At 46.6% G+C, this 22,360-nt stretch overlaps 1 protein-coding gene across 1 annotated transcript in view; it reads left to right on the top strand.

Annotated features, from left to right (window-relative positions):
• Window positions 1-22,360, top strand: part of LOC144792911 (period circadian protein homolog 2-like) — a 385,755-nt gene that overhangs the window by 199,170 nt on the left and 164,225 nt on the right. Inside the window, exon 12 of the mRNA XM_078668113.1 lies at window positions 5,450-5,558. Coding sequence (XP_078524239.1) covers window positions 5,450-5,558 — 109 coding nt within the window. The remainder of the gene's footprint in view (window positions 1-5,449; window positions 5,559-22,360) is intronic.

Below are 22,360 nucleotides of genomic sequence, written 5' to 3'. Positions count from 1 at the left end.
CTATCGGATCTATGTCAGATTCAGAATCATTTGCCACATCAGGGTGGCAATGGGCCAGCTAGTGAGAGAAGAATGTAGGATCTGAATAAACCTCCCCCCTCTGAGTAAAAGCTATGCAATTACAGTGCCACACATGCTTTATTGAGCAAATGCACGTAGTGGTACAGGGAACCAGGGGAGAGTTACAGGATCATACCTAACACTTCTCTGAGGTGACAAGCATCTCTCGCTGAGTCCAATACCTGCAGATTTCTACCATTGCAGATGGAGGTGTCTGATACAAGTCTCAGGTAGCAGCACTTTATTTGCGGAGGTATGTCACTCTCTGTTGTCATCACAAGCATGGGGTGAGCTTACCTTGCTATCTCAAATTACCGCTTTTCTGTTCACATGCAATAAGCACATCTTGGGTAGGGCAATTGCTATGGCTGAATTTTGCGCACAGGCAACATTTAGAGCGAGAATTAGCTTCATTGTGGTGTTTCTGGTAATCTGAGAGGCTGAGAGCTATGGGGGCAGGCATTGTTAGTCTTTCAAGTCTGCTGTTTTGGAGTTTCGGCCCTTTTGAGGTAAATCTTTCTGCCTTGAATGTCCGAGGAAAACACACGGATGTCACTTTTAGTCTTTACATTTTGGAATTATAGCAAGAAGGCATTTTGCTATAGTTTTTTGGAATCACACTGCTCTTGGTTGAAAGAACAATAAGGACTTTTCTTCCTTTTAACTGCAGTCTTTTACCATTACTTACACTTACCAATAGGTTCTCACATTGAATTTTATTTGTAAATAAATTGTCATTTGAGAGAACAGAAAATGTAATGGATTGCTGGATAAAAGATTGAGTCTAATATGTGAATTTTCTTTTACATGCATTCTTCCAAGTTTTTTGGCCTGCCAGTAGAGTGTCCTCAGCTTGCCTAAAAAGCATGCATTGCTTGGGTTAGACCCAGGGGTGCTACTGATCCGATGGGCTTGTTTGTGATGTTACCAGGGATGTCAGATGTGAGTTGCTGTAAAGTATTTTATGGAGATTTTGCGTCATAGACAATGTGACAACAGAACTTTTTGCTTTGTTACAACTGCAACCAATTTAACCTTAACTGGACATTTAATGAAGGTTTTGATACATTTTAAATGTTTATAAATAATATACCCTGCCCCTGTGTCTCTGGAATTAACTGTGTGCAGCCTTTACCCACACCACATCTTCCCAATCCTTGGAGGCAACCTTCAGCTGTGTATGTGCAGGGAAAATGGTCTGTCCTTAGGCCATATTACTCCACATCTCTTGGTGTTAAAAGGCCCTCAAGGGTAAACCTTCCTTCGCAATGGAGTCTGTTTCCTGGAACAGATGCAGCCAACCCACTGCTAGACACTGCTTTGGACCATCCGCATCAGGGATTTGATGCATGGCCTGACCTATGGCTATCACCCCACCACGCCTATCCTGCAGCCAACACCCATTGCACATAGTCTATGACTGTCAGCAGTGGCGTTGGCTGAATACCCTTTGCCAGTTCATCTGTGTTGTTCACCACCCCCTCTGCTACTTTTTGACGATTGGCCACCCTCTGGCATTGGCGCTTTGGCCATTCAAATCATTGGTTGACCATAAGAGCCTGTCCAATATTAAAACATTCTTACTAACTTTTGTATAATTCCATGTAGCAGTTTTAATTCTTTTACCATATATTCTGATGGTGGTGTATTTCCCAAAAAGTGAACTTCTCTGGCTGCTATGCCCCTGTATTCCTGGAGTTTAAGATATAAGTCTGCTAACACTTCCTGATCCCTGCTGACATATTATGAGAATCTAAATCCGGAAGATCCCTCTCCAATCTCTGCAAATGTTTGTGAAGAGATCTCAGTACCTCAGACTGTTGGTTATTAAGTCCCAACCCGTCTTACCACTATCTTACAGTCATCCCATAATGGACCTGCACTATTTACTGACTCAGTGGTCATCCAAAAGTAGCCTTGTGTTACTCCTTCCCTCTCTCCTGAATATATTATCATTCTTGAGTGCCTAATCCTGCTTGACAGGTCTGCTGGGTTTAATCCTTTATGGGTTCCGGAGTAGCATGCTACTCAACAAAAAAGTACTTTAACATCCCATCAGGGGTAACACGCGCTATATAAATGCAAACTTTTCCTCTTCTATCCTTCCGCTATTCTTCTGAATCCAAATAACTGACTAAAATATCTACCACTCAAATTACTTTTATATTTCACTATAATAATTCAACACTAATCCATTATGGGTTCTAGAGTAGCGTGCTACTAGCCCAAAAAGCGCTTCAACACCCCATCAGGGTTAACACGCGCTATATAAATGCAAACCCTTTTCCCTCTTCTATCCCTCAGCTATCCTTTTCAATCCAAATAACTGACCAATATCTACCACAAAAATGTATTTCATATTTCACTATACGAATTCAATACTAATCCTTTACGGTTACAGAGTAGCGTGCTACTCACCGAAAAAGCACTTTGACGCATCATCAGGGGTAGTAAGCGGAATATAAATACAATTACAATACAATACAATACAATACTTTCCATACAAGATCCTTACTTTTGAACCCTCCACTGAGCTCAGCCTTCAGCCAAAGTTTGTGAGTGTTGGACTTTAGCTGTACCCAGTAATCTTGACCCCTGCTCAAAACCCTCAGCAGTTCACAGTAACATAACATAACACATATGCCCTAACTACGACAACGTATTGGTCTGAAACCACCCGACCATAGTTTGGTGGTTCCGACATTCCAATTTGGATACGACAACCCATAGGGCGTCCTAAAATATCCATTTCACTATGGCAGGCCGCACCGTGCCTGCCACGTGGAGCAGGGATGCCAGGCCTCTGAGTCGAGGGCCCAAAAGGAAGGGGGCCCTGCAGGGGGCCCCCAATGTTACTTTCCAACAGCCTTTCCATGTCAGCATGGCCGACATGGAAAGGCTGTAGAGAAACGAACATCATAATCCCAAAGGCGGAGCCGCTGTCATTAAGGGATTATGAAGAGTTTCGGACCCATCGGATAGCATCGGAAAGTCCCTTCGCCTGCTGCCTCTGACCGCACGCATTGTAATGGCAACCTCCATCGTCATCGGGCCCATAATGTTTATTTGTAAAGCCCACATTAATAATGATGGGTATCTTGGTGCTGAATAACAGATGTCTATTGCGTACCAACTCAATGGTACTCATTTAAACAACCTCAGAAGGATTGAAGGCAAAGTGGACCCGCCCGGATTTGAGCCTGTGACCACGAGGTCAAACACCAGCTCCTACAGTGGAGGCATTAGTCCACTGAGCCACCAGACCCAGCAGTGGTCACTGAATGCAGGATTGGTGTCTGCAACACCATGCGCCAGATTGGATTGCCCCCATGCCCTCCTACGCAAAGTGTCTGGCTTTGTGCAGTAACCACTAGGTTAATTGTGTGGCCATTAGCAACATCTGCCCTAGTCCTTATGCCCCCACACCCACTCTGCACAAGTAGGTCATTGCCTATGCCAGACCTCCTTTTGCTAAACCTTCAACAAATGATAATCCTCTAGTAATCGTTATTCTTGTGAGCTTGATTAATATTCGTGTTGCATATTGAGATGAGTTTCTGAGGTGGGAGAGGGTTACTTTATTTTTTATTTAAAACATGTTTATTTATGCTCTCTGGGGTACAGCGTTTTCTTCTTTATCCGTTCTGATCGTTGCAAATTTTGGAATGCTTTTGGAAGGCAGAAGTCCTCTTTGGGCAGCAAGTCATAAAAACACCCCTGACCCTTGGGAAAGATAAGGGGAGTAACTGCATGGGGCCACTGATGCTCATTAATGACTGGGTCCATTAGTAAATACTGCTGCCTAGAACAAGTGATCCTGCTTGGAGTTGTTAAGGCTCCTTTATGCTGGGGCCATTGAAGCTTATTAATGTTGCTGGCATCAAGTCTCATTACTATTTGATGTCATTGATGTTTGTTACGCCATGGAGCCATTGGTGCTCATCAGTTCTAGAGGCAATTAAGCGTCACTAATGCTTTGGCCATTGAAGCCTATAAATGCTACTTCCATAGAGTGTTGTTATTAATTGCCACCATTGATGCTAATTACTGCCTCTGTCTATTTAGTCCTAGTACTTCCTGGCAACATTGATCTTTATTACTGCCTTAGGACACGAGTAATGCACCTTAATGGCTTGCAACTTTGTTATTCATTAGTGCCTGGGCCAAGGTAGTTTATTTACCAATTAACATCATTGATACTCATTGGGGCTCTTTACATTCTAAGGTGAATTCATGCTCATTAAAGTATTTAAGGAATCATTTAGAATATAGCAGGCGACCTGCCATCTACTTGGGTGGTGGGGGTATTTACCTCCACCACCTTGGCTGGACCACCGCCCACCAAAATCTGAGATCTCTGCTGGCCCTACACTGTCTGATGCACCTACACTGATGGTCTCACCTCTGATGTACAGTTTCCAACAGTAGACCTAGCAGGGCCACAACCGTTGAAAAAATGTCAGCCCACGCAACTTAACATACAGTGGGTGGCCCATCAGTTTAGCGGCCAGGTTTTGGCTAAGTACCCTATCCGCCAAACTCAAAATCAGGGGCTTAGTCATTACAACTAACTCTTATCAATGAAAAGGGACATTCGGTGTCCTCACTTATGGAGACAATTGCTATTCAGAGTAGGGTGGCATTAATGATTAGTAATGCCTCTGGCTTATAATGTGGAGTGTAACATCTCATTATCTACAGGTGGTGGAGCTCAATTTACGAGTCTAAGTTACTGCTGCAAAATAGGTGCAGTAGTAAGTCCACCACCACACATGGCGAACCACTATTACGGCAACATCATTCCATAGAAAAAATGGAAATTAGAACCCCATACAAAATAATGTTTAATTACATTAAATAATATATAAATCTATTTTAAATAACTTAAAATATAAATACTTATAATTGAATGTTAAAATGCATTTAAAAATATTGCATTTTTTACTTTTCTGAAATTTAAAAAGATTAATGGCTTCTAAAGTAAAACAATTATGTTTTTATACTGTAAAAATTAAGGTAATTATATTTTAATACAAATTAATGCTTCATTTTTTTAATTCAAAAAGATCATTACAATATAGAAAAATAAAAGTTTTTTTCTTTTTAACATTAAATTATATTAAATTAAATTACATTTAAAGCTTCTGTTTGGTCGGCAAATGCTGTAACTACTAAGAAAGCTCCTGGCCCCCTTCAAATGTACTTTTATGAAGTGTTGATCTTAATTCTGGAGGGGTCTGGGAGTGGGAGGGATGTTTGAAGCCTTTTATACTGCAAATAAATTGTCAATGTGTAAGTCAAACATAGTGCTTGTTTATCAAAATGGTTCAAAGTTCCTTCATTTATTAAGTAAATTGATTCTTTAATATCACTTTTGTTGTGTTTCAAGGGGTCCTGTGAATGAGGATGTGTTTACTACAGTGGACTGCATGGAAGATAAAGTTATCAATACTGACATTCAGGAAATCACTGAGCAGATCTACCGAATGCTGCTACAGGTGAGATGTTGTTTGAATGTGTATGTTCCTTGAGATTTCACTCTTCATTGATGTCATGTGCCCATCTCCACCAGGCCTTTTTTAGGTGTACTAGTGCTAAGGTCACTGTTTGCAATGACTGCTTTGCCTGATGCAGAAAACAATTTCCCCTTTACACACAACTAGCTCGTTAAAAACAAATGATTTCTTCTTATACTGCTGTAGTGTTCAGCATTTTATTCTTTTAGACCCCACAGCAATTGTTTCCTCCCTGGTTTAGTGTTTAGAGTGTTTTTGTCTGGCGGGTGAATTGTTAATCCATTTATTGTTGTACCTACTCAAGTTGGTAATCATTTATTTTACCCTTGCTTAGATTTCAAGAACACGTTTCTGGAAAACACTCTTACACTTTGACCTTTAAGGTATGTGTATGCTTCCAAGAAAGGGAAGAGAGCCCAAGTTGGAAATCACTTTACCAAATACAGGAGAGAGGACTGACTCGAGAGGAAAATGAGGATAACATTGAATTTACTTAAAGAGGTGTAGCTGCCATTTGACTGCAACATCTTATTATTTAGATGTCTATGGCGATTTTCAGAAATGCCTGCCATCTATCACCAGTGAGCAGACAGGCTAGATTTGGTGATGCTATGAATCTTGGCAGTCCAATAGTGCCCCTTTCGTTTCTCGCTTTTGCTGCTGATTTAGTATTATGAAGACAGCAAATAAGGGCAACAACTGCCCAAGATTAACACTAGGTGTGTTTAGGGAGCATTGGAGTTACCCACCACTTGTATCTTGTGGATTGCTCCTGCTTTGTGGGGGCCCCAACTCTCTATTGCTCAGTGGAGAGGCTTTCCTGAATTGTCTATTGAACAGATGGGCAGGAAGGGCCTGGTGGACAGATTAATGAGCAAAACTACAGTTTTCTCCCACCCATCCGGGTAGATAGAATTTGCATTCTGTAATCTTTCCCCTCCTTTGCATTGTTGTCTCGCAGAATAGAAATACCATCCACCTACCATCCACATAACATAATAGGAACCTTTTCAACTAAAGTATGGTGGTCTTACCACCACAAATCTAGGGCAGCTGAGGTAAGTCTTCTGACATTCCAGCAGTGATGTACCATCATAGTTAAAGTTTCCCATGGATGTTGTAGTACTTTCTTGCAGCATTTCTCCATTTGTCATTAAGGAACAGTTTCTGCCAGTTCATGCAATACTTGCATTCCATCATAGCTTGGTATGCCCATTGGCATTTTATATCCCAAAAAACCCCTTCAAAGTGGACGTTTTGTTTGGGGGAAAAAATATAGCAATATCTCTGTAGCGCTGACTAAAAATATCCCAAAACTAAATTTTCTTTTGAACTGGTGGTACACCTGATATGGACAGGAAATTTAAGAGTTAAGCATTCAGATCCCAGAAGAAACACCTGATGCCGTAGCATAATGTATAGGCTGACCGCTCATCTGTGCTACCAGGTGAAAAATATCTTCTTTTAGATGACCAGAGCCTCAGTATAGCTTTAGACCATCATGTTCAGCCAATTTAAAAGCCTGAGTTCACAAATCAGCTGACACTAACTTGTCACAATGTCTGTGCACTCTATGTGGGAAAACTTTAGACTGCATTTGATCTTCAATGGCTAATCTCACTCTCCACCACCAACATCATATTAACTGGATTATCGATGACAGTCTAAACTGTCAAAGCAACTGTCAAGACCCATTTCACTTGAAAAGAACCTGACAACAGCTACCTCCAAAGTGCTGAAGTGCTGTTTCAATAATTTATTTATTTATTTATTTATTTCGCAGACTTTTAGAGCGCAGACCTGTCACCCAGAGGGCATCCTGGCGCTTTGATCAGAGAACCCCCACACAAGACCAGAGCAAACGCGCAGCCATTACTTGGGAAAAAGATAAGTCTTTAAGGCCTTCCTGAATGGAAGATAGTCCTTGCAGCTCCTGAGAGTGAGTGGGAGAGAATTCCACAATTTAGCTGCCGCCACTCTAAATGAGCGGCCGCCCATCCTCACTCTTTGAAACCTAGGCACCACCAGAAGGTGAGCCGATGACGACCGCAGAAGCCGTGGGGCAGAATACCATGCAAACATGTTTTGTAGCGGGATGGGGCCCAAGAGGTGTACCGCTCTAAATACCAAACAGGCCGCTTTAAATTGGACCCGTAGTTCTACCGGGAGCCAATGCAGGTCACGAAGCGCAAGAGTAGAAGAGCTAGATCTGGGTCGTGAAAGGGCCAGTTTAGCAGCCATATTCTGCACCCTCTGCAGTTTCCCTATCAGATTTTTTGGGGCCCCCAAAAGGAGACCATTACAGTAATCCAGCCGACTTAAAATAGTCCCACGGACTACCTCCGGCCTGGACTGAGCAGGAAGCAGAGGCAAAACTCTGCGAAGCATACGGAGCAGCATCATACATGTTCCCGTGGTTTTATTAACATGTAGGTCAAGTTGTAAGTTAGGGCCGAACATGACCCCTAAATTACGGGCTGACTCCGATGCCGACACTGGTTCGGAAAAAGTGCTAGGCCAAAAGTCGGTAGGTAGAGCCCGCGGGATCCGGTCAGTGGAGCAGTGGAGCACCTCCGTCTTCGAGCTATTAAATTGCAAAGAATTTGCTCGAAGCCAATCCGCTGTAGCTGCCATGCAGCGATGGAAGGTGTTCAGCGAGATTGCATTGCTCCCTTCCAAGGAAAACACCAGCTGAGTGTCATCGGCATAATTAAATGCCGAGACCCCAAAGGATTTTATTAGCTGGACAAGCGGACGGAGGTACAGGTTAAACAATAACGGGCTGATGGCCGAGCCCTGTGGCACCCCCTGTCCGATTTTCCTTGGCTCTGAGCTAAAAGGCGGAAGTGACACCAACTGTTGCCTGCCCTCGAGGTATGACATCAGCCAGTCTCTGGCCCCCTCGCAAATCCCGCACTCTTCCAGCCTCTGAACCAGGGTCCGATGGCAGACCGTGTCGAACGCGGCCGACATGTCGAGCAGCACCAAAAAGGCTGCCCGACCATTGTCGACACGCGAACGCAGATTATCCAGCACGGTCACAAGTGCGGTCTCCGTCCCATGACCAGGTCGGAAGCCAAACTGGGCCTCATCGAACCACCCAATATGTTCCAGGTAGCCGGAAAGAGAGCGAGTTACCCATTTCTCCAGGATCTTGATTGGAAAGGGAAGCAAGGAGATCGGCCTGTAGTTGGAAAGGACAGCTGGATCCAGGGTTGGCTTTTTTAGCAGAGGCGACACCACTGCTAGTTTCCAGCAACCCGGGACAGAAGCCGATTCCAGAGATTGGCGACAGATTGAAAACAAAGGCGGGAACAGTTCTTCCTGAAAAGTTTTCCAAAATTTGGGGGGCAGTGGATCGAGCGGAGATCCAGATGACACCGAGCAAGCCGTTTTACAAAATTCTTCAAAGGACGGGAGGGGGAAGGAGTCCAACCGTAGTGGTTTGGGTGAGGTGATCAAATCGCCCGCCCCAAAGGCCACAGCGGCCGGCTGGGGTCGACTGGGTGAGCAACCCGGAGCTCCCACGCCGACTGGCTGGGGTTGACTGGGCTGCCCCACCGGAGCTCCCACGCCGACTGGCTGGGGTCGACTGGGTGAGCTGCCCGGAGCTCCCAGATCAGCGACACTAGTGCTCCTTTGGGGTCGACTGGGCTGCTCCACCGGAGCTCCCGCGCCAACTGGCTGGGGTCGATCGGGTGAGCTGCCCGGAGCTCCCAAGTCAGAGACACTAGTGCTTCTCTGGGGTCGACTGGGCTGCTCCGCCGGAGCTTCCACGCCAATTGGCTGGGGTCGACTGGGTGAGTTACCCGGAGCTCCCAGATCAGAGACAGCAGTGCTTGTCTGGGGTCGACTGGGCTGCTCGCCCGGAGCTCCCATATCCGTCGGTTGGGGTCGACTGGGTGAGCTGCCCGGAGCTCCCAGAACAGAGACAGCAGTGCTTGTCTGGGGTCGACTGGGCTGCTCGCCCGGAGCTCCCATACCCGTCGGTTGGGGTCGACTGGGTGAGCCGCTCGGAGCGCCCAGATCCAGAGCCCCGATGACCATCTGGGGTTGGCTGCCCGGGGCTCCCCGCCCCCTGTCAGTAGGGCTAGCAAGGCAGGCCTCCTCAGTTGCAGGAAGTGTTAGGCCAGCCAGAATCTTGGCGGTCTTCTCCTCGAAGGCCAACGCCAGCGAGTCGCATAAAGCCTGAGAGGCTCGCACGGAGTTGGCCGCGCAGACCGGGTGGGACAAGTCTTTAACAATCTTAAACAAGGCTTGAGATTTATTAGGCGCCTGTAATAAGGACGTTTGTATAAAAGACGCCTTAGCCTGCTTGATCTGCTCCTTGTAACCTCTCAGTGCAAGTCTAAACAAGACTGATTTCTAGTAAACATTACCAGGTTAAGCTTCATTGCTGAGATAGTCTGCCAGATCACCTAAAAGCTAAGGGTGAAATTGCAGCTAAAACATCAAAAGGCAACTGTTAAATAGCTACTGATGCCTGCACATTTGTTTCTGTTTTTCAGACAAAAGAACTGCTCTAACTGTTGTTGCATTCAGTAAAATAACAGCTGTGGTGATAGTAAACCAGTGTAGAAGTTTGGACTGAACTATCAATTTCTGGTAAAGCATATTATGCATTTAGTAATCTCCACTAATACACCTTAGCACCCTATTTTTAAGCCCTACAATCTTTAAGGCAGTCCACTTTTCTTGGTACAAACCTGACAAAAGTATGTACTGAACAAAAAGAGATGTTTTGTTTCCCATGTCCAGGCAAAGAGGGTAGTGCTTGCTGCCATATCTTTGGAAGTGGAGGACAGTAGTTTGTTTTCTGCTGCTTGAGGATGCTTTTATTTTTAAGGCCAAACATCTTATTTCTGAGAGAAAATAGTCTGAGGTGTGAGCAATAGGATAAAGGAGGATAGAGCTCTTGAATATTATGGGTGTACCTGAGTAAAAAGGACTACTATAAATTAGAGGCCCTATACTCAATTTAAAAAAGGCATTTATGAAGATGTAAAATAGTACTCATAGTACTAGTTCTCATACTCAGAAATGCAGTTCAAATAGTTTTGAGCTTATTTCCTCACCTATCCTATATTTCATCTGCTCAGGGCTCTCTTGGCAGTGAGTAGAACTCCACTCACATAGTTCTACATTTTAGGTGTAAATGGGTGAATGGCAAGAAGGGGGGGTGCCTGGAGGGTGGAGAATATCTGTTACAAAGTGGGTGGTTTTAATGAAAACCAAAAAGGTACTCAGGAATGAACTTCACAAGTACAAAAACATACCTAACAAAATGTACTACAGTAGCAATTTAGCACAGTTACACCCACAAATACTTTAGTAGAACTTCAGCTTAAATAGGCTCAGATCTACTCCAGCCACCTTGGAGCAAGTCACACACCATACTTGTCTACTCACTGGTACAGCAAAGGAATCACTTCAAAATCAATAAAGGGAGAGAATAACCAAACCAATTCTAAGCCCAGCACCTAAAAAGGAAAACATAAATTACAAAACATAAGGGCCTTGTAATTTTGACATTGAATACATCAAATATCAATTTAAACATCTACATACAAGAAGTGTTCTATAATAGTCATATAACTGTGAACGTTGGGAACACCTATAGAAATTGGTTTATAAATATGTAAAGATTACAGATGTACCCTTAGAAATCTAGGTACATTGTTAATGAATTTCTTTAAAACACAACCCATCTCACACCCAAGACTACATGCACTCAGACACATTGTAACACATTGCATGTAAAAAACGCCCACACGCACACACATGCACGCACACGCACGCATCCCCCTGACCGCACACACACACACACACACACATCTCACAGCACACGGGTAAAAGGGCATGGTCTAGGTTGTGGCCTACATTTATTTGCTCCAACTAGTAATGTTTGTTAGGTATGTGTCATTTTCCTCATGTGTTGCCTCTTTTCTTCTTTCTTTTTAGTACATAGTTTTACGTAGTGCAGGTGGAAATCTCTTTCTAAGTTACGTAGAACTGCATTTCATGGATTTACACCGAAAATACCTCCATTAAGTTACTAGTAGCAAGTTTACAGTTTTATTTTGAATTCTGCATGTTACCACCCCCCATCTGAGGGTGTGGGGACACATACTCCTACTAGAAGCAAATACATTTCTACCTAAAATTGCTGAATTGCAATTAGGCAGGCCCTGGGTACTGAATCTCCCAGGCCTGCTTATTTTAACTAAAGAGGAGGGGGTCATGGGGCGTGAGGTTAAACCTTCCAAACTTTCTTTAGGCCCTGGGGACCCGATCCCACAGGGCCTTTTTTTAATGAAAGGGGTGGGGGTGCAGCATGGCCACCCTCCCGAGCCTTTATAGGTCCTTTGGACTCTATCCCTCAGGGCCGTATATTTTAATCAAAGGGACGAGGCACCATGTGGCCCCCTCCCCGAGCTTTGTTAGGCCCTTGGGACCCCATCCTCCAGTGTCCTTTATTTGAATTAAAAGGGCAGGGCTGTGTGCACCCCCTCAAGCCTTGTAAGGCCCTCGGGACCCCACTCACCTAGGGCCTCTCTACCTCAATTAAAGGGGAGGGGGCCAAATGCCACCTCCCTGTGCCTTTTCGCCAACTTCTGGGTCCCACACTGTCAAAGGTGGGTGCCATGGTGCCCATCTAGGGCACCAACCATATACTCATTGAGTGCTGCTGCGTGGAAGCCCCAAGGCCCCCACTGCCTCAGCCAGTTAGCCACATGGAGCAGGAGCCAGCATTGCTCTCACCTGGAGGACGCAACTACTAATGCTGCTCTCTATAGGCGGCAGCAGTATTTTGATCTGCTTTGCTGTCACTTCAGTGTGGGCAAAGAAAATAGATCAAAAGTCTGCTGCCAGCCAGCTGGTACACTTTTAAACCTCCAGTTGGCTGGGAGCAGACTTTTTGTTGCTCCCGCTTGACAGGAGATAAAAAAAAATGCTCCTGCCAAGTGGGAGGAGACACAGATTTCTCAGCCCGCGTCAGTGGGCCTCCCCGAACATAGCGTGTGAGCTGGGCCAAGGGGATGGGTCCCTTGGACCTTTAATGGGTCCGGTAGGTGGGCTGAGCAGCCCCCTCCCTATTTTAAGCAATTTGTGCCTCAGAGAGGGCTCCCTGGGGCATTTAGAGGCTCTGGAGGTGGGCCCCTCTCCCCAGACACACTAATTTCTGCTTGAAAGGTGGGCTCCCTAGAGCCTCTGGAGGCTCGAGAAGGGGTGGCCACGTGGCCCTCCTCCACCTACATGTAAATTTCAAGCCCCGGGGTTATGTTATGTTATGTTATGTTATTTTGTGGCTTTTATAGCGCACGGCTACTCAGAGAGTGTCCCGGCGCTTTATTAACATCCTGAAAGCAAACATAACACACAAAGAATAAAGAAGGGAACAGAAGGGAATTTAAAATCTACGAGGCAAACAGCCAGGTTTTTAGGCCCTTTCTAAAGGATAGCATGTTGGAGTTGCTTCGTAACGCGAAGGGCAAAGAGTTCCAAAGCTGAGGAGCCCGAAGCATAAAGGAACGACCTCCCAGTCGGGCCCTCCTCACACGAGGAACAATGGCGAGAAGCTGCGATTCTGATCTCAAAGATCGCGACGGACAGTATTGCTTAAACCTCCTCTGCAGATATTTAGCCCCGGTGGAATAAAAGGCCTTATGGGCAAGAGTCAAGGTTTTAAAAACTATCCGCTGTCGGATAGGCAGCCAGTGAAGTGCCTGTAACAGGCCAGACACATGCGCTCGCCTGTGCAGACCAAAAATGGCGCGGGCCGCCGCATTTTGGACCACCTGCATCCGCTGCAGGAGGTATTCGGGCAGGCCAAGATATAAGATGTTAGCATAGTCCAATCTTGACCCAATCAAGGCCTGCACCGTGATCCTCCTGTGATCCTCTGAAAGCAGCGGAAAAAACTTCCGCAGCATGCGGAGAAGTCCAAAGCATGTGCCTGTAAGGGTGAGAATCTGAGATCTGAGGGTCAGGCCGTTGTCAATTTTGACCCCCAGATTCTTCGCAACCTGCGAAGATTGGCTCGGGGGAGATATGTCCGCCGGCCACCACATCTGCCAGTCCGGGTCGGATTGACAGCCGAAGAAGAGTATCTCCGACTTATCAGAGTTGCACTTGAGGCTGTTCAGTTGGAGCCATTTGAAAACAGCCCCAAGGCACTCACGGATACTCTCTCCGTCAAAATCCTCCCCTTTCCGGCAGGTGAAGAGCAGCTGGGTGTCATCCGCGTAGGATACGATCTGGGCACCATAGGACTCCGCCAGAGCCGCCAAAGGGGTCATAAAGTTGTTAAACAGAGTCGGGCTCAATACCGAGCCCTGCGGGACTCCGACTCCCAATGGCGGCATCTCGGCGGAAGCCGAGGAAACCCAGACCGACTGTCGGCGACCAGCTAGAAAAGATGCAAACCATCTAAACACCGTCCCTCTCAGACCGATCTCATGAAGTCTGATGAGGAGACCCTCATGGGGGACGGTGTCGAAGGCCGCCGACAGATCGAGCATGATCAACATCGCTCTACCACCCAGATCTAGCATCTCCTTGATGGCCTCAGAAACCTCCAGCAACGCCGTCTCCGTACTCAGATTAGGGCGAAAGCCCGACTGAGTGGAGTGAAGCAGGTCGTTGGATTCCAGAAAGTTGGAAAGCACTCTGTGAACATGCTCCTCCAGGGTCTTGGCTAAAGCCGGAAGAAGAGAAATCGGCCTATAATTAGCCAAGACCTCAGGAGCTAGACCGGGCTTCTTAATCAAAGGGATGACCATGGCCCGCTTCCATGCCAGAGGGACCTCACCTAGGCTAAGGGAGCGATTCAGGAGAGGGTTGACCAGCGGGTTAACTACCTCCGCCATCCTTGCCAAAAATTTGGCCGGGCATGGATCGAGCGGTGACCGAGATTTGAGATTGGCCAGCAGAGCCAAAGAAGAGGCCATGGATAAAGGCGGGAAGTCTGACAGGACAGGTCCCGAAGAAATCGAAGGAACAGAGCCAACAACGGGGCCAGGCAGGACAGCCGCCGGCCGCGGTGGAAACGACTCCTGTATCGTCTTGATCTTCGCGGTAAAGAAACAAGCCAGATCCGAGGCCCACTTCTGAATGGGAACGGACTGGGCCACGTTCGACCGTGGGGTGATGTATTCCCTAACGATCGAGAAGATCTCTTTACAGGAGTTCGAGGCATCCTCGATCCTCCTGGCAAAATAGTTTTTCTTCTCAACCAGAATCGCTCGATGGTAAGCTTTGACCATAGTTCTATATTCGAGCTTGGCTTCTGGATTGTACTGGGCTCGCCAAGTCCTTTCAGCCACCTTGCACTGCCTGCGAGAAGCAAGGAGTGCACCCGTAAACCACGGGGCAGAAACCCGCTTAGATAATAATCGAGGAGGCCTAACCGGGGCCAGGTCATTTAGCCTCTCCTCAAGCCAGTCCTGCAAGGATTCCAGGTCACTATCCAGATCTCCCGTCAGCGGGCACGGATGGTCATGCAGTGCTTTAGACAACAGTTCAGGAGTCACCTGGTGCAGCGCCCTTGTCTCTGAACCAAGCTGCTTAGGGGCATTGCTCCGGGGTCTCTCATTAACCGGTATATAGAACTGTACCAGGCGATGGTCAGTCCAGAGCACCGGCAGAAATGCTGTCACCTCTATGGGGGAAGAGGAAAAGACCTGGTCCAAGATATGGCCTTTGTCGTGCGTAGGTTCAGAAAGAAAAGGGGCTAAGCCCAAGGGGGTCGTGATATCCGCTAGTTTAATCACGTCTGAGTCCTGGGCATCATCCATGTGAAAGTGAAAGTCGCCAGCCAGAATGCAATGGTCAGCTCTCATGGCTATCGATGCCATAGCAGACTGAAGTTCATCAAAGAACGAGCCTGCTGGACCCGGGGGTCTATAGACTAACAAACCTTTCACTGACTGATGCGGCGCCAAAGCTAAAGAGAAGGCAAGGGACTCACACCCTTTAATGACCTCAGTGGGAATAATAGAGCACGCAACAGAGTTATTCACCACGATGGCAACACCACTCCCCCTTCCTACCTGCCAGTCCTGCCTATAGATGCTATAATCTGACGGGATAGCCGAGGCAATATCCGGGTTGGAGGAAGCTCCCAGCCAGGTCTCTGTGAGCATCAGACAAATCGGTTTTTCCAGGGTCAGGAGGTCTGAGAGCTCCTGAGCGTGCCTACGCACAGATCTGGTGTTCAATAGCATACACAGATGCTTCACCGAAACCACCTTCCGATGGGGAGGTGGCCGTGGACCAGCGTCTTTCGACCAACCACACCCAGGGCATATGCTCTTACCTCTATAACGCCCGGGGAAAACCTTAAAACAGCCATAAGTCACCGTATTAAGCGACCGAAGTTGCGCAGAGGTATAACTCACCATAGTTGCGACGATGTAAGCCCGTCGCCCCTAGTCCAGATCGACCGCCTCCCGGACCGCCTCCGGGATGCTGACGGGTGCAGACGGGCAGGACTCTGGCACGACTCAGGCGCAGGGAAGGCGCGACCGCTACGCGTCACCGCTACGCGGGGAAGCGAGCTTTAAATAGTAGTCTCTGTGGACATCCGGAGCACTACACTGCTCACTAATGCACTTCGTGGCATTCACCCCACTCCAAGATGGCGGCCGTTCCTAGCCCACCACCCAGAACCGGGAACCGGACCCGCCAAATGCGGTGAAAAACTATTAAAGTGCAGGTAAGGGGCCCTAGAAGCTGTCCAGTAAAAGCAGGGTTTAAGAAACCTAAAATAAATTAAATCGAAAAACGGGAGGCTTTAAAAAGAGGAGCGCGATCAAACAGCGCCCAGCGTGATTGCAGTTTTCAGGTGTCTTCAGGTGTTATCAAAAGGGATTATCCCTCGAGTGCTCGCCTTAAATAGTAGTCCCTGTGGACATCCGGAGCACTACACTGCTCACTAATGCACTTCGTGGCATTCACCCCACTCCAAGATGGCGGCCGTTCCTAGCCCACCACCCAGAACCGGGAACCGGACCCGCCAAATGCGGTGAAAAACTATTAAAGTGGGATGGGGTGGGATCCTCAGGGCCAAAATGGCTTGGAGAGGGGTGCCACACAGCTCCACTACCCTTAATAAAGTCTGGGGTTGGGCTTCCAGAGACATAAAGTTAATTAATGTGGTTTGGCTGCTAGTTTGTTCTTTATTTCTGATCCCACTGCAGTCCCAAAGGATTGCTGCAAGTATTGTTGTTTTTTTGCCTTGGGGGGCCCACTGGGTCCCCCTATCTCTCCCTACCCTGCCCCCTTATATTACTTTAACATTTTTGCTTCAGGACATGGAACTATGGAGCCCACTACCCTATCCTAAACAAGACCGCAGAGGCATTACGATGTGACCACCACAGTGGTCGCAATACCTATGTTTTGCATTGTGGCAGGTGCTGCTGGTGCTCAGTGCGAAAAGGAGACACTTAACATATCCCTGAACTACAGGGCCAGACTGGCCTTAGCGGGCACCGGGCATTTCCCCGGTGGGCCGCTAGGGCGGGGGGCGATTTTGGGCCTCTGTGGGCGTATTTGTTACAAGGCCGTTTTTGCAGATTAGCTGCAAAATCGGGCCCTGTAACAAAATCGGCCAAAACCGTTCCCAGGGGGGCCGGCCAAGCTCTTTGCCAGGGCCAGTTTTGGTTCCCAGTCCGGCCTGGTGGCAGGCACCAGGTTGTGCCTTCCACATGGTGCAGGATATGTAGGGGGCACCATAGGTCCCCCCCAAACCCACAGCTGAAGGCCAGGGGGAGGGGGCCCAATACGGGCCCCCAAAGTCCCTTTCTGCCTGCCTTCTCATGGCAGGTTAACTGCCATGAAAAGGCAGACAGAACAGGGCATTGTAATCCCTATGGCAGTGCCTGTCAGACACCGCCACCATTGTAGGGAATACAACCCCCTCCGCCACACCCAGGGCTACAGGAGCCCATTGGATGCATGGCAGTCGGTCTATCCGACTGCCAACCATCGGCCTGCCATTCGAGCCTCTTGCAGCCCCAACCATCCAGATATACAATTATGTTTTAACCTTAATTTCTCAAAAACTGCGGAACGGATTTACACCAAATCATAAAAAACACAATCTGGAGACCAAGATCTAGCTTCCTGCTTTATTTGGAGTAATTCCATTCAGCAGTTTTTGCGGTAGCCTGTTTTAAAAAAGTTTATGGAAAATGCATGGGGATTTTGCATTTTAGAAGCCTCTTTTTTTCTCAACCCCCGCATGACGAATCACCCCGAAACTTTCCATGAACAAACTAGTCGAACATTTGCACCTTTTTGCCAAGTTGGTGATTCGTCAGACAGTGCCAAATATATAGCAACACAAAACCGCTTTTTCTATGGGGCAGCGGACCTAACTACAACTACCTAGTCCCAAATTAGAGAGACTGGGACAAGAAGAGTAGGGAAGAAAGTGTGGAGGCTTGCTCTCAACAGGGTGTAAGGAAATTCAGGGCAGTTGTGGGAAAGGGCAATCTTGAAAACTCTCCCCCTTTTGCTGACAATTTACCACATAATGCGTGGCAATAGCATTTCAGTGCCCTGTCACGACTTTCCACAGCCATGACATGGGGTTAATCCCCTTTGATCCAATTTAATTTACACAAGACCTCTTGTTCACCCAAGGAGGAAATCTTGTCCTTTATAGACGCAATTGTACCTGCCTAAGAGCCTGGGCCAGATTACGTCCCGGGAGATCTTTTCCTCTTTGACAGGGCCACCTATATATTGTCACTTTCCAATGACATTGTTGGGGGGGTTATCCCAGTATCGTGGAAGGAGGCTGAAGTGATCCCCAGCTTTAAAAAGGTGATGGGGGTAATCCTGAAAACTATCGGCCCACCAGCCTGATCGATTGTGACCAAAAAGTATTCTGTTGCTCCCTTTTAGCAAAGGCCCAGGGCTAGATGGATCAGAATCATATTCTTTCACCCCTTCAAGCGGGGTTTTGCCAGAAAACGGGAACAATAGATCAGGTTTTTCGCCTTCTCCTTCTCTATTGGAAGGTGGTACTTCTGGGCAAGGGGAGTTTATATGTAGCGTTTATCGATCTGAAGTCAGCATTCAACCTTGTACCCAGGGACATTCTTTGGCGGGTGCTCAAGTAGATGGGTACGCCCCTGGAAATCCCGGCGCTGTTAATAAGATTGCACGAAAATAACTTTGCCAGGGTAAGATGGAGCAGCCAGGGCCAAGTTACCGATCCCATTAACATCCAGCGGTGGTCAGCCAGGGCTGTGTCCTGGCTCCAACTTTGTTTTCACTATATATCAATCAAGTAGTTGAATTCTTATCTGCCATTCTAGCGGATGCTCCCTCTTTAGCAAATCAGAAAAACGCCACTCTATTATTCGCAGACGACACCCTCCTCTTTTCAAAAACACCTATGGACCTGCAAAATGTACTAAATTGATTTAAGTTCTTTTGCGATGAGAGGGGCCTTGAAATAATCACCACAAAGACAAAACCGATGCTGCTGAACCCCCATAAATCCTTCAAAGGGAGCTTGATCCTAGATAACACCCCCTTAGAGAGAGTGAGCTGCTTTGATCACCTGGGAATTAAAAAGGAAGGAACATTGTCTCTCCCATACAAAACCAATCGCACCAGCCCTGAAGTTATATAATTGCAAGGCTGTGAGTAGTGCCCTACACGGGGCTGAGCTCTGTGGCATGGAAAAAGTAAGCAATCTCACAGGATCTGAGAACAAGTTCGTTAGGAACCTGGTGTCCCTTCCGCAAAACACTCCACTTTGCCCACTAAAGCTCAATATGGGCATTAAACCAATTAATGATCTAGCGAAGTTTCGCCCCTCTTATTTTGGCAGAGGCTTGTCACCACCCCAGAACTGACATCATATACAGTTGCTTTCAACAAGGTTTGTGCTCTAGACTCCATGAACAAAATAGGCTTAATTAAGCACATTAGAAACCTTATGTCTAGTATTGGGCTACCAGGGCACAGCATCCATTGCCCTCTAACTAAAACCAAAAAACAAATTAAAATGCTGTAATGGCAATGGGTTGAGCAGAATGACCGTAGCAATAGTAAACAGGGCAGAATTACTGAAGAATTTACAGACTTCAAGGCCAGTCGCTCCTTAGAAAGCTATCTCAATTTTATCAAAGTACAGGCTGACAGGAAGTTCTATACACAATTTAGGTACGTCAGTCTGCCGGTTAATGCATTTACAAACACTTGGCTATGCAATGATGCCCAACCCAAACGTTGCCCCTGCTGCCCTGCCTCAACGAATCAATAGGTCACGTTCTTTTTGTGTGTACTGTATATACAAAACCAAGGGATAAATGCCCTAGAGTACCCTTTTGCATATTAAAATCTGACACAAGACCACTATTTGTGTGCGCAATTGAGAAGTTCCTAGGCCATTCTTGGGATATTAGAAGAAAGGCCTTGACAGCAGCCCAAACTCATTCTTGAGATGCTTGGACCGTGCTGGTGAAGGAACTGAAGTTGCTGTGATGATTTTTGTTCTACATTGTTTTTTTTAAGGTCTAATTACTACATTCCATTTTTGATGTAAATAGCTCTCCCTTGCTTTCTATGTAACAATTTTTAAAAGGTTTGCTCTATCGCTACACCAGGTATTATAAACTGAACAGCAGGTAGTAAGTACTATGCCATTTTTGCAAACCGTGATACAGAGAGATTAAGTCTGCATTGATGAATTGTTGCGTTTCAATTGTGTGAAGATCTACATTTTTATATATGTGTTTTAAATCCCGTTGTGTAATGTTTATGTATTTTACTTTTATGGTCTCATGCCCAAATAACGTTTTTAATGACAATGAACTACGTAGTGGCGACCGCGTCCGCTAGTGGGTAGTTATAGCTAGTACCTAATTTCCATAGGAAAATTGCTTTTTGTTTTGCTATTACCTTTGGTGGTGTTTGACGGATCTTCACAAACTTTTTAAAACTAGTTTGTCACTCACTTCAGCTGCTATCTGGAAAGTTTCAGGGTTATTCGTCAAGCCGGGGCCGAGAAAAAGAGGGGGCCAAAACGCATTTTCCCCATGTAATTTCCCAAAGGGTTTTTTAACACTACTACAAGCCCGAACAGCCAAATGGAATTTTGTAAAATTTCACTGAAAGGTAAATCTTGGTCCAGAAAGAACCGTTTTTGCAATTTAGTGTAAATCCGTTCAGTAATTTTATATTTATTAAAGAAAAAATATTTATGGATATATAGGGACATAGATACTCCACGAATCCAATAGATTTCAGGATGAAATCTGATTGGCTACCATCACTTTAACCAGGAAGTAGTGACAGCCATCTTGGGACTCTGGACTCATCATGAGTCCCCCAAAAAAACAGAAAAAAAATCAGAAGGGGTAGGGTCGGAGTTCCCCTACTCCCTAGGCCTCCTGGTTGGATCTCATAGGGGCATTCCCTGGGGCCAAAAATGTTTATTAAAAATAAACCATAAATTAGTGGAAGATCCGTGGATCTGTTGTAAAAAAAAAAAAAAAAACAAGCATGGGCTCCTGCACTTTTTTTTTTAATAACACAAAGGAGTGGATTTATAAATATAATTAGGGATGGGTGTGCGTGGCCCCCCTTTCCCAGGCTGGTTTCTGTCCCAAGGATCCGATCCAACGGGGCCTGGCCAAATACAAGAAGGGGGAGGGGGCTTGTGCCCCCTCCCAAGGTTGATTTTGGCCCCAGGGACTCCATCCTCTGAGGTCCTGCCTTAATATAAAGTGGGAGGGGACACACACCCCCTCTCTCAGGATGAATTTGGACCCAGGCACCATCCCCTAGGGTCTGGCCATCTTTGCGGAGCCATTAATGGTCCCGGGGATCCCATCTCCTGCTATGTCCCGGGGTGCCCAGTCCTAGGACATAGGGGTTTCCCTGCCCGCACTGGCCCTTTATTTTACGTAGGGGTGCTGGGGCATGGGGTCCCCAGGGCCTAACAAGGCTCAGGGAGGGGTCGCCACATAGCCCCACTCACCTCTATTTTAATTAGTGGGCCTGGAAGATGGCGTCCCCAAGGTCCAACAAGCCAGGGAAAGGGGTGTCACCCGACCCTAACCTTTAAATTAAGTAGTGGCCCTGGGGGATGGGGTCCTCAGGGCCTAATAAGGCTTGGGGAGAGGGGCCATGAGCCCCCCTCCCCTTTACTAAAGAAAAGCCTTGTGGCATTGGGTCCCCAAGGATTAATAAGGCTCAGGGAGGGAGGCCACGCAGCACCCTTCCCCTTTCATAAAGAAATGCCCTCAGGGAAGGGGTCCCCAGGGCCTAATAAGGCTCAGGGTGGGTGGCCAATTGGCCCACTCCCCTTTAAAAAAAAGACTTTTGGGAAGGCGTCCCCAGGACCTGATAATGCTTGGTGAGGGTGGCACGTGGACCCCTCCCCTTTAAAAAGCATAAGGTCCTGTGACCAACCTCCCGGCCCTGCACAGTTGGGGGATGGCTGTATGTATGGTAATAAATTATCACTTTACATTAGAAAACCCTATAAATTCACTGAAAAAAACAAAGGTTAAAGTAATGTTAAAGTTAGTTGTGATAAAAAGATCTGTTTTTGTTGGAAAAAAACTGAAAGATTCACTGAAAAAAAAACAAGGGGTAAAGTAGCGTTATTCTTAGGTGAATATGTCAGTGACAACATAAATCTTTAGAACTTTAAAAACACAGAAATTCACCAATCATAATTAGCAGAGCTAACTATAACTTGCGCCCCTGACATGCACCGCTATGACCTCATATATTACATCACTCATGACATG

The sequence above is a fragment of the Lissotriton helveticus genome, chromosome 11, assembly GCF_964261635.1.
Source record: "Lissotriton helveticus chromosome 11, aLisHel1.1, whole genome shotgun sequence".
Classification (NCBI taxonomy): Eukaryota; Metazoa; Chordata; class Amphibia; order Caudata; family Salamandridae; genus Lissotriton; species Lissotriton helveticus.
This window is presented reverse-complemented; position numbering and strand designations above follow the sequence as displayed.